The sequence below is a fragment of the Bufo gargarizans genome, chromosome 2 (genome assembly GCF_014858855.1).
Source record: "Bufo gargarizans isolate SCDJY-AF-19 chromosome 2, ASM1485885v1, whole genome shotgun sequence".
Classification (NCBI taxonomy): Eukaryota; Metazoa; Chordata; class Amphibia; order Anura; family Bufonidae; genus Bufo; species Bufo gargarizans.
In genome coordinates this window covers 654300628-654315585 of record NC_058081.1, presented here as the reverse complement: position 1 = coordinate 654315585, position 14958 = coordinate 654300628, and the positions used below count along the sequence as shown (strand labels likewise).

General features: G+C 45.9%; 2 protein-coding genes across 4 annotated transcripts in view; both read left to right on the top strand.

The window, feature by feature from the left end:
- Nucleotides 1-5050, top strand: LOC122928919. 2 transcript variants are annotated; one of them, XR_006387937.1, is made up of 2 exons: nt 1-3985; nt 4158-4174. XR_006387937.1 is itself a non-coding variant. In XM_044282238.1 (2 exons), the coding sequence occupies exon 2, from the start codon at nt 2196-2198 to the stop codon at nt 3183-3185; it is 990 nt and encodes a 329-aa protein (XP_044138173.1). In that variant the 5' UTR covers nt 1-803; nt 1086-2195; the 3' UTR covers nt 3186-5050. The 2 variants fall into 2 exon arrangements, 1 of the variants encoding a protein (XP_044138173.1); XM_044282238.1 differs by having other exon boundaries at nt 1-803; nt 1086-5050.
- LOC122928918 (carcinoembryonic antigen-related cell adhesion molecule 2-like) overlaps nt 1-13682 on the top strand; it is a 109027-nt gene extending 95345 nt beyond the window's left edge. For both annotated transcript variants that reach the window (XM_044282235.1, XM_044282237.1), the window contains 2 exons: nt 12009-12071; nt 12859-13682. In XM_044282235.1, the coding sequence (XP_044138170.1) occupies nt 12009-12071; nt 12859-12945 (150 nt within the window). In that variant the 3' untranslated portion in view covers nt 12946-13682. The remainder of the gene's footprint in view (nt 1-12008; nt 12072-12858) is intronic.
- Nucleotides 13683-14958: the final 1276 nt, after the last annotated feature.

Here is a 14958-nt window from a genome sequence, read left to right as displayed (position 1 = left end):
CCGTTTCTTTCATCATTACATAGAAATAATGGTTCCAAAGTGCAAAGATGGGTGGAGATATATCCGTGTTATACAGAGAGGTGGAGATATATCCGTGTTATACAGAGAGGTGGAGATATAACAGTGTTATACAGAGAGGTGGAGATATATCAGTGTTATACAGAGAGGTGGAGATATAACAGTGTTATACAGAGAGGTGGAGATATATCCGTGTTATACAGAGAGGTGGAGATATATCAGTGTTATACAGAGAGGTGGAGATATATCAGTGTTATACAGAGAGGTGGAGATATATCCGTGTTATACAGAGAGGTGCAGATATATCCGTGTTATACAGAGAGGTGGAGATATATCCGTGTTATACAGAGAGGTGGAGATATAACAGTGTTATACAGAGAGGTGGAGATATAACAGTGTTATACAGAGAGGTGGAGATATATCCGTGTTATACAGACAGGTGGAGATATATCAGTGTTATACAGACAGGTGGAGATATATCCGTGTTATACAGAGAGGTGGAGATATATCCGTGTTATACAGAGAGGTGGAGATATATCCGTGTTATACAGAGAGGTGGAGATATATCAGTGTTATACAGACAGGTGGAGATATAACAGTGTTATACAGAGAGGTGGAGATATATCAGTGTTATACAGAGAGGTGGAGATATATCCGTGTTATACAGAGAGGTGGAGATATATCAGTGTTATACAGAGAGGAGGAGATATCAGTGTTATACAGAGAGGTGGAGATATATCAGTGTTATACAGACAGGTGGAGATATATCAGTGTTATACAGAGAGGTGGAGATATCAGTGTTATACAGAGAGGTGGAGATATCAGTGTTATACAGAGAGGTGGAGATATATCAGTGTTATACAGAGAGGTGGAGATATATCAGTGTTATACAGACAGGTGGAGATATATCAGTGTTATACAGACAGGTGGAGATATATCAGTGTTATACAGAGAGGTGGAGATATCAGTGTTATACAGAGAGGTGGAGATATATCAGTGTTATACAGAGAGGTGGAGATATATCAGTGTTATACAGAGAGGTGGAGATATCAGTGTTATACAGAGAGGTGGAGATATATCAGTGTTATACAGAGAGGTGGAGATATATCCGTGTTATACAGAGAGGTGGAGATATATCCGTGTTATACAGAGAGGTGGAGATATATCCGTGTTATACAGAGAGGTGGAGATATATCCGTGTTATACAGATAGGTGGAGATATATCAGTGTTATACAGAGAGGTGGAGATATAACAGTGTTATACAGAGAGGTGGAGATATATCAGTGTTATACAGAGAGGTGGAGATATAACAGTGTTATACAGAGCGGTGGAGATATATCAGTGTTATACAGAGAGGTGGAGATATAACAGTGTTATACAGAGAGGTGGAGATATATCCGTGTTATACAGAGAGGTGGAGATATAACAGTGTTATACAGAGAGGTGGAGATATATATCCGTGTTATACAGAGAGGTGGAGATATATCAGTGTTATACAGAGAGGTGGAGATATATCAGTGTTATACAGAGAGGTGGAGATATAACAGTGTTATACAGAGAGGTGGAGATATATCCGTGTTATACAGACAGGTGGAGATATATCAGTGTTATACAGACAGGTGGAGATATATCAGTGTTATACAGAGAGGTGGAGATATATCCGTGTTATACAGACAGGTGGAGATATATCCGTGTTATACAGACAGGTGGATATATATCCGTGTTATACAGAGAGGTGGAGATATATCCGTGTTATACAGAGAGGTGGAGATATATCCGTGTTATACAGAGAGGTGGAGATATATCCGTGTTATACAGAGAGGTGGAGATATATCAGTGTTATACAGAGAGGTGGAGATATATCAGTGTTATACAGAGAGGTGGAGATATATCAGTGTTATACAGAGAGGTGGAGATATATCCGTGTTATACAGAGAGGTGGAGATATATCAGTGTTATACAGAGAGGTGGAGATATATCCGTGTTATACAGAGAGGTGGAGATATATCCGTGTTATACAGAGAGGTGGAGATATATCAGTGTTATACAGAGAGGTGGAGATATATCCGTGTTATACAGAGAGGTGGAGATATAACAGTGTTATACAGAGAGGTGGAGATGTATCCGTGTTATACAGAGAGGTGGAGATATATCAGTGTTATACAGAGAGGTGGAGATGTATCAGTGTTATACAGAGAGGTGGAGATATATCCGTGTTATACAGAGAGGTGGAGATATATCCGTGTTATACAGAGAGGTGGAGATATATCCGTGTTATACAGGGAGGTGGAGATATATCAGTGTTATACAGAGAGGTGGAGATATATCAGTGTTATACAGAGAGGTGGAGATATATCCGTGTTATACAGAGAGGTGGAGATATAACAGTGTTATACAGAGAGGTGGAGATGTATCCGTGTTATACAGAGAGGTGGAGATATATCAGTGTTATACAGAGAGGTGGAGATATATCAGTGTTATACAGAGAGGTGGAGATATATCAGTGTTATACAGAGAGGTGGAGATATATCAGTGTTATACAGAGAGGTGGAGATATCAGTGTTATACAGACAGGTGGAGATATAACAGTGTTATACAGAGAGGTGGAGATATATCAGTGTTATACAGAGAGGTGGAGATATATCCGTGTTATACAGAGAGGTGGAGATATAACAGTGTTATACAGAGAGGTGGAGATATATCCGTGTTATACAGAGAGGTGGAGATATATCCGTGTTATACAGAGAGGTGGAGATATATCAGTGTTATACAGAGAGGTGGAGATATATCAGTGTTATACAGAGAGGTGGAGATATATCCGTGTTATACAGAGAGGTGGAGATATATCCGTGTTATACAGAGAGGTGGAGATATAACAGTGTTATACAGAGAGGTGGAGATATATCAGTGTTATACAGAGAGGTGGAGATATAACAGTGTTATACAGAGAGGTGGAGATATATCAGTGTTATACAGAGAGGTGGAGATATATCCGTGTTATACAGAGAGGTGGAGATATATCCGTGTTATACAGAGAGGTGGAGATATATCCGTGTTATACAGAGAGGTGGAGATATATCAGTGTTATACAGAGAGGTGGAGATATATCAGTGTTATACAGAGAGGTGGAGATATATCCGTGTTATACAGAGAGGTGGAGATATAACAGTGTTATACAGAGAGGTGGAGATATATCCGTGTTATACAGAGAGGTGGAGATATATCAGTGTTATACAGAGAGGTGGAGATATAACAGTGTTATACAGAGAGGTGGAGATATATCAGTGTTATACAGAGAGGTGGAGATATATCCGTGTTATACAGAGAGGTGGAGATATATCAGTGTTATACAGAGAGGTGGAGATATATCCGTGTTATACAGAGAGGTGGAAATATATCAGTGTTATACAGAGAGGTGTAGATATATCCGTGTTATACAGAGAGGTGGAGATATATCAGTGTTATACAGAGAGGTGGAGATATAACAGTGTTATACAGAGAGGTGGAGATATATCAGTGTTATACAGAGAGGTGGAGATATATCCGTGTTATACAGAGAGGTGGAGATATATCAGTGTTATACAGAGAGGTGGAGATATATCAGTGTTATACAGAGAGGTGGAGATATAACAGTGTTATACAGAGAGATGGAGATATAACCGTGTTATACAGAGAGGTGGAGATATATCAGTGTTATACAGAGAGGTGGAGATATAACAGTGTTATACAGAGAGGTGGAGATATATCAGTGTTATACAGAGAGGTGGAGATGTATCCGTGTTATACAGAGAGGTGGAGATATATCAGTGTTATACAGAGAGGTGGAGATATATCAGTGTTATACAGAGAGGTGGAGATATATCCGTGTTATACAGAGAGGTGGAGATATATCAGTGTTATACAGAGAGGTGGAGATATAACCGTGTTATACAGAGAGGTGGAGATATATCAGTGTTATACAGAGAGGTGGAGATATCAGTGTTATCCAGAGAGGTGGAGATATATCAGTGTTATACAGAGAGGTGGAGATATATCAGTGTTATACAGAGAGGTGGAGATATATCAGTGTTATACAGAGAGGTGGAGATATATCAGTGTTATACAGAGAGGTGGAGATATATCAGTGTTATACAGACAGGTGGAGATATATCCGTGTTATACAGAGAGGTGGAGATATATCCGTGTTATACAGAGAGGTGGAGATATAACAGTGTTATACAGAGAGGTGGAGATATATCAGTGTTATACAGAGAGGTGGAGATATATCCGTGTTATACAGAGAGGTGGAGATATATCAGTGTTATACAGAGAGGTGGAGATATATCAGTGTTATACAGAGAGGTGGAGATATAACCGTGTTATACAGAGAGGTGGAGATATATCCGTGTTATACAGAGAGGTGGAGATATATCAGTGTTATACAGAGAGGTGGAGATATATCAGTGTTATACAGAGAGGTGGAGATATATCCGTGTTATACAGAGAGGTGGAGATATATCCGTGTTATACAGAGAGGTGGAGATATATCCGTGTTATACAGAGAGGTGGAGATATATCAGTGTTATACAGAGAGGGGTTGATATGATATGTAGATTCGCCATCATGAAGAAACTAGGAGTAGAATTATTTGAAGTGCAGAAGGAGGACAAACTCTGGCGGATTCACTTCTCGGCACGTTTTCTGTTTTACCAGAGGAATAATGAAGCAGGAAGGAGACTTTCAGGTCCTGATTTCTCTGCGGTTTCTGCTGCTGAGGAATGTAGATATTCACATTATATTTATTTCTTTATTGGGTTCTGGAGCAGTGTGTATGTGGAGGTCATCATCTGTATGTCCACCACCACAAGAGGATATCCTGCCTCTGTATGACCACAGGAGAATATCCAGTAACTGTTCGACCACCATCACAGGAGGATATCCAGTAACTGTTCGACCACAGGAGGATATCCAGCATCTGCATGATTGCCACCTCAGGAGGATATCCAGCCTCTTTATGAGCACCACCACAGGAGGATATCTTGCATCTCTATGACCACAGGAGGATATTTACACTCTGTATGACAGCCACCACAGGAGGATATCCAGTAACTGTTCGACCACATCACAGGAGGATATCCAGCAAATGTATGACCACAGGAGGATATCCAGCATCTGCATGATTGCCACCTCAGGAGGATATCCAGCCTCTTTATGAGCACCACCACAGGAGGATATCTTGCATCTCTATGACCACAGGAGGATATTTACACTCTGTATGACAGCCACCACAGGAGGATATCCATCATCTGTATGACCACCACCACAGAAGGATATCCAGCAACTGTATGACCACAGGAGTATATTCAGGAAGGACGGACAGGAGTCTCCTTCAGGTCTAATACAAACAATAGGAAAACACAGAACCCAAACAAAATGCAAAAGGTAAAGGGAAGACTTAACTTCAAAGGAGCAATGGAAGCACCAGGAACTCAGCTGAGATACAAACACAATCTATCCAAAGGTCCAAACAGAAGCTATAAACCGCACAGCATTGTGGGAGAAGCAACTATAAATAGAGAAGGTTAAATTACCCTAATAGCCACACCTGGGGGAAGAAGGTGAGGCAAGCACCAGAAACAACACAGACGTCATTTGATCCAAACGGAAAACATGTCAGATCAAACCACGCATTGCCAGTCACACCGATCTGCTGCCACCTGTCGGGGGAATGTCCGTGACAGTACCCTCCTTTCTACGAGTGACCTCCAGACACCCAGGACCGACCTTATCCGGGTAATACCTGTGAAAAGCTTTCACCAAACGACTGGCATTCACGTTGGATGCTGGTACCCACATCCTCTACTCTGGTCCATAACCCTTCCAGTTAACAAGATACTTAAGAGATCTCGAGAGGCCACCATGACAGGAGCAGGTAGCTAGGAAGACGGCTCCAAGGGTTCCATATATCTCTTCAACAAAGATTTATAAAACACATTATGAATTTTCAGGACCTGAGGGAGTTCAAGACAAAAAGCTACAGGATTAATAATCATCTTATATGGACCAATAAATCTTGGACCCAACTGCCAAGAAGGTATCTTCAACTTATTATTTCTTGTGGACAACCACACAGAATCACCCACTCTTAGGTCCAGACCTTTCATACGTTTCCTGTCAGCCACACATTTATACTTGTTGCCTTTATTCATCAAGTTATCTTGAATTTTCCGCCATATGGTGGCCACCCGACAGCTTAGGGAGGGTGGGCAGGGACTGGTGGTCCCCCCCCCCCTTTTTCTTATCCCCCTTAGTCTGGTTTTCCCACTGGCACCCGTTTTGTGTGGGCAGTTAGGGGTTAATCTGCTAATCTGGTTGGGAGAGGAGGCGGGCGTCTAGGAGGGCTTATATGCCGCTGTCCCGCCTCTCCTCTTCCTCTTTGTGCGGAAGCGATTTGCCCTCCCTCCCTCCCTCCCTCGTGAGTTGGTAGTGTGGGGCCTCTTTCGAGTGGGGTTTTCTACGTGGTTAATGGAAGTGGTTTTTATGGGCATTGAGCCTCGTTGGAAATTTCTTAAGTCACAGCTGGCGGCAAGTTATTACAGCTTAAAGGTGTTGGAGAAAAATGGGCGAATCCGCCTGCTGGGAGACCAGCGGCTGGCGGAGAGCACGGTTCAAAGTTACGGTTTGCCGTTTGAATAAAGCTGTGGCCGATTACCACCCAACAAAATAAACGGTTCAAAGTTGAACGGTGTCAGTGTCGTTATTAAAGGGGTTTAGATGTGGTTGGTATGCGGGGGCCAGAGGTAGGGTTGGAGTACCCCTTCCCCATTCCTGATGGTGCCAACAGTCTAGATGACAATGATAAAAATCGTTCCTCTTCAGGAATTCCAGTATCAGAACCAGAAAATGTGCCAAACTGCGGGTGAAACTCATATGCCCCAAAAAACGGCGACTTCCCAGTGGTCTCCTGTCTACGATTATTTCTGGCAAACTCTGCCAAAGACAAAAACGAAGACCACTGCTGCTGGTTCTCAGATACAAAACATCTCAAGTAAGTCTCCAGATTCTGATTAGTGCGCTCCGTCTGTCCATTGGACTGAAGATGAAGAGCCGAAGAAAAGTTGTACCCCCAGTCGAGTAGAGAACACCTTCCAGAATATGGAAACAAACTGAGTCCCTGATCCGAGACCACATAAGAGGGAATGCCATGTAGTTTCACAATGTTATCAACAAATGCCTGTGCAAGAGTTTTAGCATTAAGTAGGCCCTGTAAAGCAATAAAGTGCACGATTTTACTAAATCGATCAACTACCAGCAGAATAACTGTCTTTCCTGAAGATTTAGGTAGATCAGTGATAAAATCCATGGATAAGTGAGTCCATGGTCTGGACGGGATGGACAACGGAAGTAGGGATCCGGAAGGCCGAGTATGTGTCACCTTAGCACGCGCACAGATGATACAGGCTGACACATAGTCCTCAACACACTCACGCAACCCTGGCCACCAGAATCTACGAGATACCATATGAGGTCAGCAGTGGATCTGCTCCCAGGGTGTCCTGTAAGAACTGTACATTGATGTTCCTCAAAAATTCTGATGGCACAAACAGTTTCCCAGAGGGACAAGAATCTGGTGCATCTCCCTAGGACTCTAACACCTTCACCTCTATGTCAGGGTAAAAAGCGGATATCACCACCCCTTCCGACAGTATACAGTAGGACTCGGATTTTCAAAATCACCACCTCCAGGAAAACTATGTTACAAGGCATCTGCCTTGAAGTTCTTAACCTCAGGACGATAGGTGACAGTGAAATTGAATCTGGTGAAAAACAAAGACCATCTAGCCTGCCTCGGGTTCAGTTGTTTAGCCGACTCCAGGTAAGCCGGGATGAATTGCCTCTTCCAACCAATGACGCCATTCCTCAAAAGCCAACTTAATGGCCAGTAACTCTCTGTCACCCACATCGTAATTTCTGTCTGCGGAAGAGAGTTTTAGAGAAAAATGGCACATGAACACCATTTACCAGGTGACAGGCCCTGCGATAAACTGATCCTACCCCCACCTCGGACGCGACAACTTCCACAATGAAAGGTTGCACCAATATAGAGGCGGAAGAGAAGCACTCCTTAACCGCAGAAAAGGCTTGCAACGCTGAATCAGACCACACTGAGACATCCGTCCCCATATTAGTCATGTCAGTTAAGGATTTTACTATTGTCGAATAGTTATGAATAGATTTTCGGTAATAGTTGTAAAAAAAAAAAAAAAAACGCATAAGAGGCTTCAGATTTTTGGGTCGATCCCAGTCCAATACAGCATGGACTTTCTCTGGATCCATACGAAAACCCGAAGATAACAACTGCACCTCGTGTACAGCAAAAACACACGTCTCTAATTTTGCATACAACTTATTATCTCTTAGGATCTGTAACACCTGTCTAACATGATCCTGATGAGTCTCCACGTCTAGAGAATAGATTAGAATGTCATCTAAATATACAACTACAAACCTCCTGTCACGGCTGAAGATGGGGAAAATCCTCAGCCGTGCGATGCCCGTTGATTTTAGGCTGCTCAGCCAGGAGAACAGGACTAGGGAGCAGGTCACCTCCTAACGCGTCCCTAACCTGACCCTAACTCCTAGCTGCATGGGCCAACCTTTAAGGTAGGAGGACCCATGCTCCGGAACCTCGGATCCCTAACTCACCCTCCATCCGGTCCCTGGACTAGGAGTCAGGGTAAGACGGCCTGTTCCTCCAGGACACAGAGGAACAGGGGTCTCAATGGCCAAGCTGCTGGGAAAAGGGGAACACAAACAGACTTAGGGAAATGGCAGGAGAACTAAGTAGTTCCACCTACCTGCCACAGCCTTGCTGACTGGATCCCTGTGCACACAGGGATCCAGAACCATAAGCTGCACAAAACCACAAAGGTAAGTCCCAACAGAACATCACATGGACATCACACACAACATGACATAAACATAATGAGACATAATCTTTATGACCACAGGGGTGGCTCTCACTGGCAGGTAGAAAACACAGGAGGCTGCTCCAGCTAAGCATTGGCTGAAGCAACCCTCAGACCTGTGCTAACAGTGAGGCTATATAGGCCAAGAAGCCACACCCTACAGTCGGACACACCCAGTGACACACACACACACTGAGAAGGGAGTTAACCCTTCCAACACCAGGGAAGGGAAAACACAACTTAAAAGGAGAAGTGTCCAAAACACGAAACACACTGTGGCTGTTGCCGCAGGCAACGACATGGGTGGCACTCATGTCCTGGGAGTCAGCCCGAAGGCCGGGACACTGCCACCACATGTACACACAACGACCAAACGTTGCCATGGGCAACCACAGTGAGGGGAAGATGTAAGTGCACACCACACATAACACAGAGTGCACACAGACATACGAAAGTGCATACAAACACGCACACAACTACAACCGCACACATACCTGTTGTCCGCGGCAACCGCACCTGAGGCCAACAACATTATGCCTCCAGCTGCGGTTGATACTACAACCCAAACCGCGGGCAACTGTATGCGGCTCCCAAGGAGTCACGGCCGTAAACATGGTCGTGACACCTCCCCACAAGGTGATGAAAAATTTAATTCACAAAATGCTGTAAAACCGCAGGAGAATTGGTCAACCCAAAAGACATGACCAGGTTTTCAATGTGCCCCTCAGGAGTATTGAAAGCCATCTTCCATTCATACCCTTCCTTGATCCTGACCAGATTATATGCCCCCATCTTAGAGAACAGCTTGGGACCAACAATCTGGTTAAACAAATCGGGAATCAAAGGATGGGGGTAATGATCACAGACAGTAAACCGCTTGAGTTCATGGAAATCCAGACATGGCCGAAGACCTCCGTCCTATTTTTTAACAAAAAAGAACCCTGCAGCCAATGGAGACTTGGAAGGTCTTATGTGTCCTTTAGCCAAACTCTCGGTAATATTCTCTCTCATGGACGTTCTTTCAGGTCCAGAAAGGTTATACAATCTAGATTTGGGCAATTTAGCTCTGGGTATAAGGTTAATAGGACAATCATACTCCCGATCCATGGTGAATGGATCCGCATGCGGCAGCCCCACGGTCAGTGCCCGTGCATTGTGGACCGCATTTTGCGGTCCGCAGCACGGTCCCAGCTGTCACACTGTCATGGGCATGAACCCTTATTGCGAGCCACAGTATGACAGCCACTTAACATCCCGTGTTAAGCTGCGCCCCCACCACCACACACCCTTTGGGGTGTGGCTTAACTTACCCGGTATTTTTTGGAAAGGTGGCGACCCTTATGCCACCCCATGCTGCATAGCATACATAGAAGTCATTGGGCCCCATGCTTATTATATAGTGTGCCATTAGGGGCGGACTGGGGTTACAAAGCAGCCCCAGAACACGAACCGCACCAATCACATTTGATACTGCAAAAAATAATGTGCGCAATGCGCACTGAAATAAAGCCGCCAAATCACAGGATCAGGGATACAAAATACATCAGAGCGTCAAAATACGATACCAGCGTGCAGCACAAAATACCTCAGAGCGTCTTATACCAGCAGCCACTTGTAGCCATTCTCAGCCACCCGCAGTTACCCTCAGCCACCTTCAGCCACCTGCAGCCATCCACAGCCGCCTTCAGCCACCTGCAGCCATCCACAGCCGCCTTCAGCCACCTGCAGCCATCCACATCCACCTTCAGCCACCTGCAGCCATCCACATCCACCTTCAGCCACCTGCAGCCATCTTCAGCCACCTGCAGCCATCCACATCCACCTGCAGCCATCCACATCCACCTTCAGCCATCCACAGCCACCTGCAGCCATCCACAGCCACCTTCAGCCACCTGCAGCCATCCACAGCCGCCTTCAGCCACCTGCAGCCATCCACAGCTGCCTTCAGCCACCTGCAGCCATCCACGGCCGCCTTCAGCCATCCACAGCCACCTGCAGCCATCCACAGCCACCTTCAGCCACCTGCAGCCATCCACAGCCACCTTCAGCCACCTGCAGCCATCCACAGCCGCCTTCAGCCACCTGCAGCCATCCACAGCTGCCTTCAGCCACCTGCAGCCATCCACATCCACCTTCAGCCATCCACAGCCACCTGCAGCCATCCACAGCCACCTTCAGCCACCTGCAGCCATCCACAGCCGCCTTCAGCCACCTGCAGCCATCCACAGCTGCCTTCAGCCACCTGCAGCCATCCACGGCCGCCTTCAGCAACTTGCAGCCATCCACATCCACCTACAGCCATCTACAGTGACTCATAGCCATCTGCAGCCATCCACAGCCGCTTTCAGCCACCTTCAGCCATCCACATCCACCTTCAGCCATCCACATCCGCCTTCAGCCACCTGCAGCCATCCACCTTCAGCCATCCACATCCACTTTCAGCCATCCACATCCACCTTCAGCCATCCACATCCACCTTCAGCCATCTACAGTGACTCATAGCCATCTGCAGCCATCCACAGCCAACCTTCTGCCATCCACAGCCAACCTTCAGCCACCCACATCCACCTGCAGCCATCTACAGTGATTCGTAGCCATCTGCAGCCATCAACAGCCAACCTTCGGCCATCCACAGCCACCTTCAGCCACCCACATCCACCTGCAGTCATCTACAGTGACTCGTAGCCATCCACAGCCACCTTCAGCCACCTTCAGCCACCCACATCCACCTGCAGCCATCTACAGTGACTCGTAGCCATCCACAGCCACCTTCAGCCACCCACATCCACCTGCAGCCATCTACAGTGACTCGTAGCCATCCACAGCCACCTTCAGCCACCTTCAGCCACCCACATCCACCTGCAGCCATCTACAGTGACTCGTAGCCATCCACAGCCACCTTCAGCCACCCACATCCACCTGCAGCCATCTATAGTGACTCGTAGCCATCCACAGCCAACCTTCGGCCACCCGCAGCCATCTTGTTGTGTATTTCTCGAAGCACTACATATTTGGTGACTCATCTGTGTGTTTCATTGCAGGAAGAGCACGAGCTCCAGTACGCCGCCATTCAGTTCTCTAACAGCACACCAAGAAAGCCTCAGGTAGTATGTCATGTCTGTCCATGTGTATGCCCACTTAAAGGGATAGTCCAGTCAGCTAGATGAGCAATGTGATACCAGCATCATTCACCATCAGACTATAATTGGCTCTGACCTTTCTCTTCTGGTAGGAGGTTCCTTCAGCTCACTGCCTCTCCCACCCCACCAGTAGATGGAATGAGACCAATGACATAGCCTTCTGAATAATAGGGCTGGTCCACTTTGCTGCCGCTGGTTTCTTCTGCGCAGGCGTCCTATAGAGCATTGCATGAAAAGCGCTGCTAGTAACACAGGGCAGGGGCTTGTCTGTAACCATGGAGACACATAGGTTTGTAAAGGATTTTTAATCTAGAACATTTGCAGAGTTGCTTAATTTTTTATTGTAACGCATTGAAGCAATTAGAAGGGATTGCAGACAGCTGCAGCCCCTCCTGGGAGTCTCCCCTTACAGCCGACACATTACAGCGCCTCTCCTGTCCACAGGTTGTGTCTGGTATTGCAGCCAGGTCTTATTGACGTTAGTGCAGTGTTCCCCAACTCCAGTCCTCAGGGCCATTTACCGCTCATGATCTGAGAACATTCCACAGAATGAAGACCAGTGGTGAGTCCTGAGGTATGGACACCATTGTATCACCTGCTGAATACTAAGGAGATCCAGAAAACATGACGGCGGGTGGTCCCTGAGGAACACTGAGGTGTAATACCAGACACAACCATGGACAGGTGTGGCGCTATTTCTGGACGATGTCAGGGACACAATAATCATCTCATCTATTTATTTTTGCTTTAGAAGCCGGAGACAATTTATGAAAACCGGAGACCCCAGCCGCCGCCACCGTCGGACAATGTCGTGTACTCTGACCTGAAGTTACGCTGAGGCGTGCACCAGGATCATCCGTCTTCTGCTCCGGATGTGAGCCCCAACGCCTGCGCTGACCTCGGCACTGACACAATGTGAACGCCCCAGTGTAGCTTTAGTCTGTACTTTCTGCCTGTCTGGTGCTGCCCCCTGGTGTCTAGGTGGAGAATGGCAGCTACGTTCCTGATCCTGACTTTACTGATGTTTTATTGACCTCTCAGTCTGGATCTTACCTCCTATGTCTCTTACTGCTCTAGTGGAGGTAGGTACAAGCTGCCTGCAATGAACCAAGAGGAACTCGCCCTAAACGGAACGCAGCAGAAACTCATCCCAACTGTGAATTTTATTTTTTTACCTTAAAGTGTTTGTACTGTGCTCGTCCATGACTGCAGGATATTTGATATGTGCGGCATCTAGAAGAATCCATGTAATATATCTGTCATCTAGAACATTCCATAGATATACAGTACTGTGCTCGTCCATGACTGCAGGATATGTATTTATATTCCTCATCTAGCACGGATCTAGATATTTCCATGCTTACCACACCCAGTAGTCATGTCCACTGGCGCAGCTATAGGGGTGCAGCCGACACTTCTGGGCCCGAGGCTCTTCTGCTACATAAGAGGACACCAGTGTTATAAATTGCACATGGAGGAGCCCGGGAGCTCCAGGTAACTTCTCCTACTTTGACTTTAATGCTTTGTCTGTAGATTATTTATATTCTATTATTAAATTTCACCAGGCCGCCCTCCACTATCTGATTTTCTATTTCTTTTATTTTCTGATTTGAGATATTTTCATTCTATTTTGTGGACATAAGTTTAAGGGTGGCCATATTACCTGAGCTTTTGTAAAGAACATGCAGAGATTTGCTTTAATGCAGCCACCTGGACCATGGGAACCAATAGACTGGGTAGGACAATGCACTTCTATAAGAGAGGGTAGAGGAAAAAAAGCAGGCGGGTTTGAGAGCTGCACTTATACAAGCAGCCAAACAACGCGAGTTTGTGAGCGTTCACGTGTTTGAGTTCAAGTGTGTGTTTGTAATAAGTGCGTGACTTTAGATTACGTGACTTGAGATTCAGGGACTTTAGAAGGGACTACAGTAAGTTCCATTCTTATCACTGCACTATATTGTATTTTTTCTTGTGTAATCCCCATTAGTATGTGTTCCATTATTGACAGCACCGTCCAGTGCACGTCTTGTCAGATGTCTGCAGCCCTGGAACAGCCATTTTCATATCTTTGTTCAATATGTGAGCAAATTTCCCCTTTTGAAATCGCACATCGAGTGGAAGGTGGAGAGTCCTTAAAAATTATTTTAGGGATTTAGGTCAAAAGCTTAGGGCAAGGACCTCAGAGGTAGTTGTCATGGTTTGAATCTCTCTGTGACAATGGCCACACCCATCTGCCTCCCAGCCAAGCTCTTGAACCAATCCCTGCTTACCTCATTTGCATAGCCAATCAGAGGGGGTTTTACAATTTACCAATTGAAAGAGGTCTTCCAACTGTCAATATAAATATATGTGGGTTATTCAATAAAGAATTGTCAGTTTGAACTCGCATACGGCCGGACTGGTGTTAGTTCTGAGAGAATTAGAACGACACGAGCGGTCGTTTGAGGCCGGATCCTCAACGGCGGAACCAGCAGATATTGTGGTCACATCAGGGAGTGCCGTGAGTGCAGAATAGAGCGAGCAGGGGCTCGTTACATTGGTGGCAGCGGTGGGATTGGCTCTCCAGTTACTGGGACACTCCAAATCACAACTAGGAATGACCAGCTACGCAGCCGGCAGGAGAGACATGCTGAAAGATTTACTTGAGAGCCGAGGAGGGATCGCTGGGACAAAGAACAAGGCCACCTTGATCAGTGAGTTAGCTGAGATGGATCAGAGGGATGGTGATGCTGGACCTCGGTCCGAGGAAGACGAGTTAGAGAGCGGTTGGCATTATATGGTGCCAACCCATCCGAGACCACCATACAGAATGACATCAGAGACATCCAGATGCAGGATAAGCGGCAAGAGA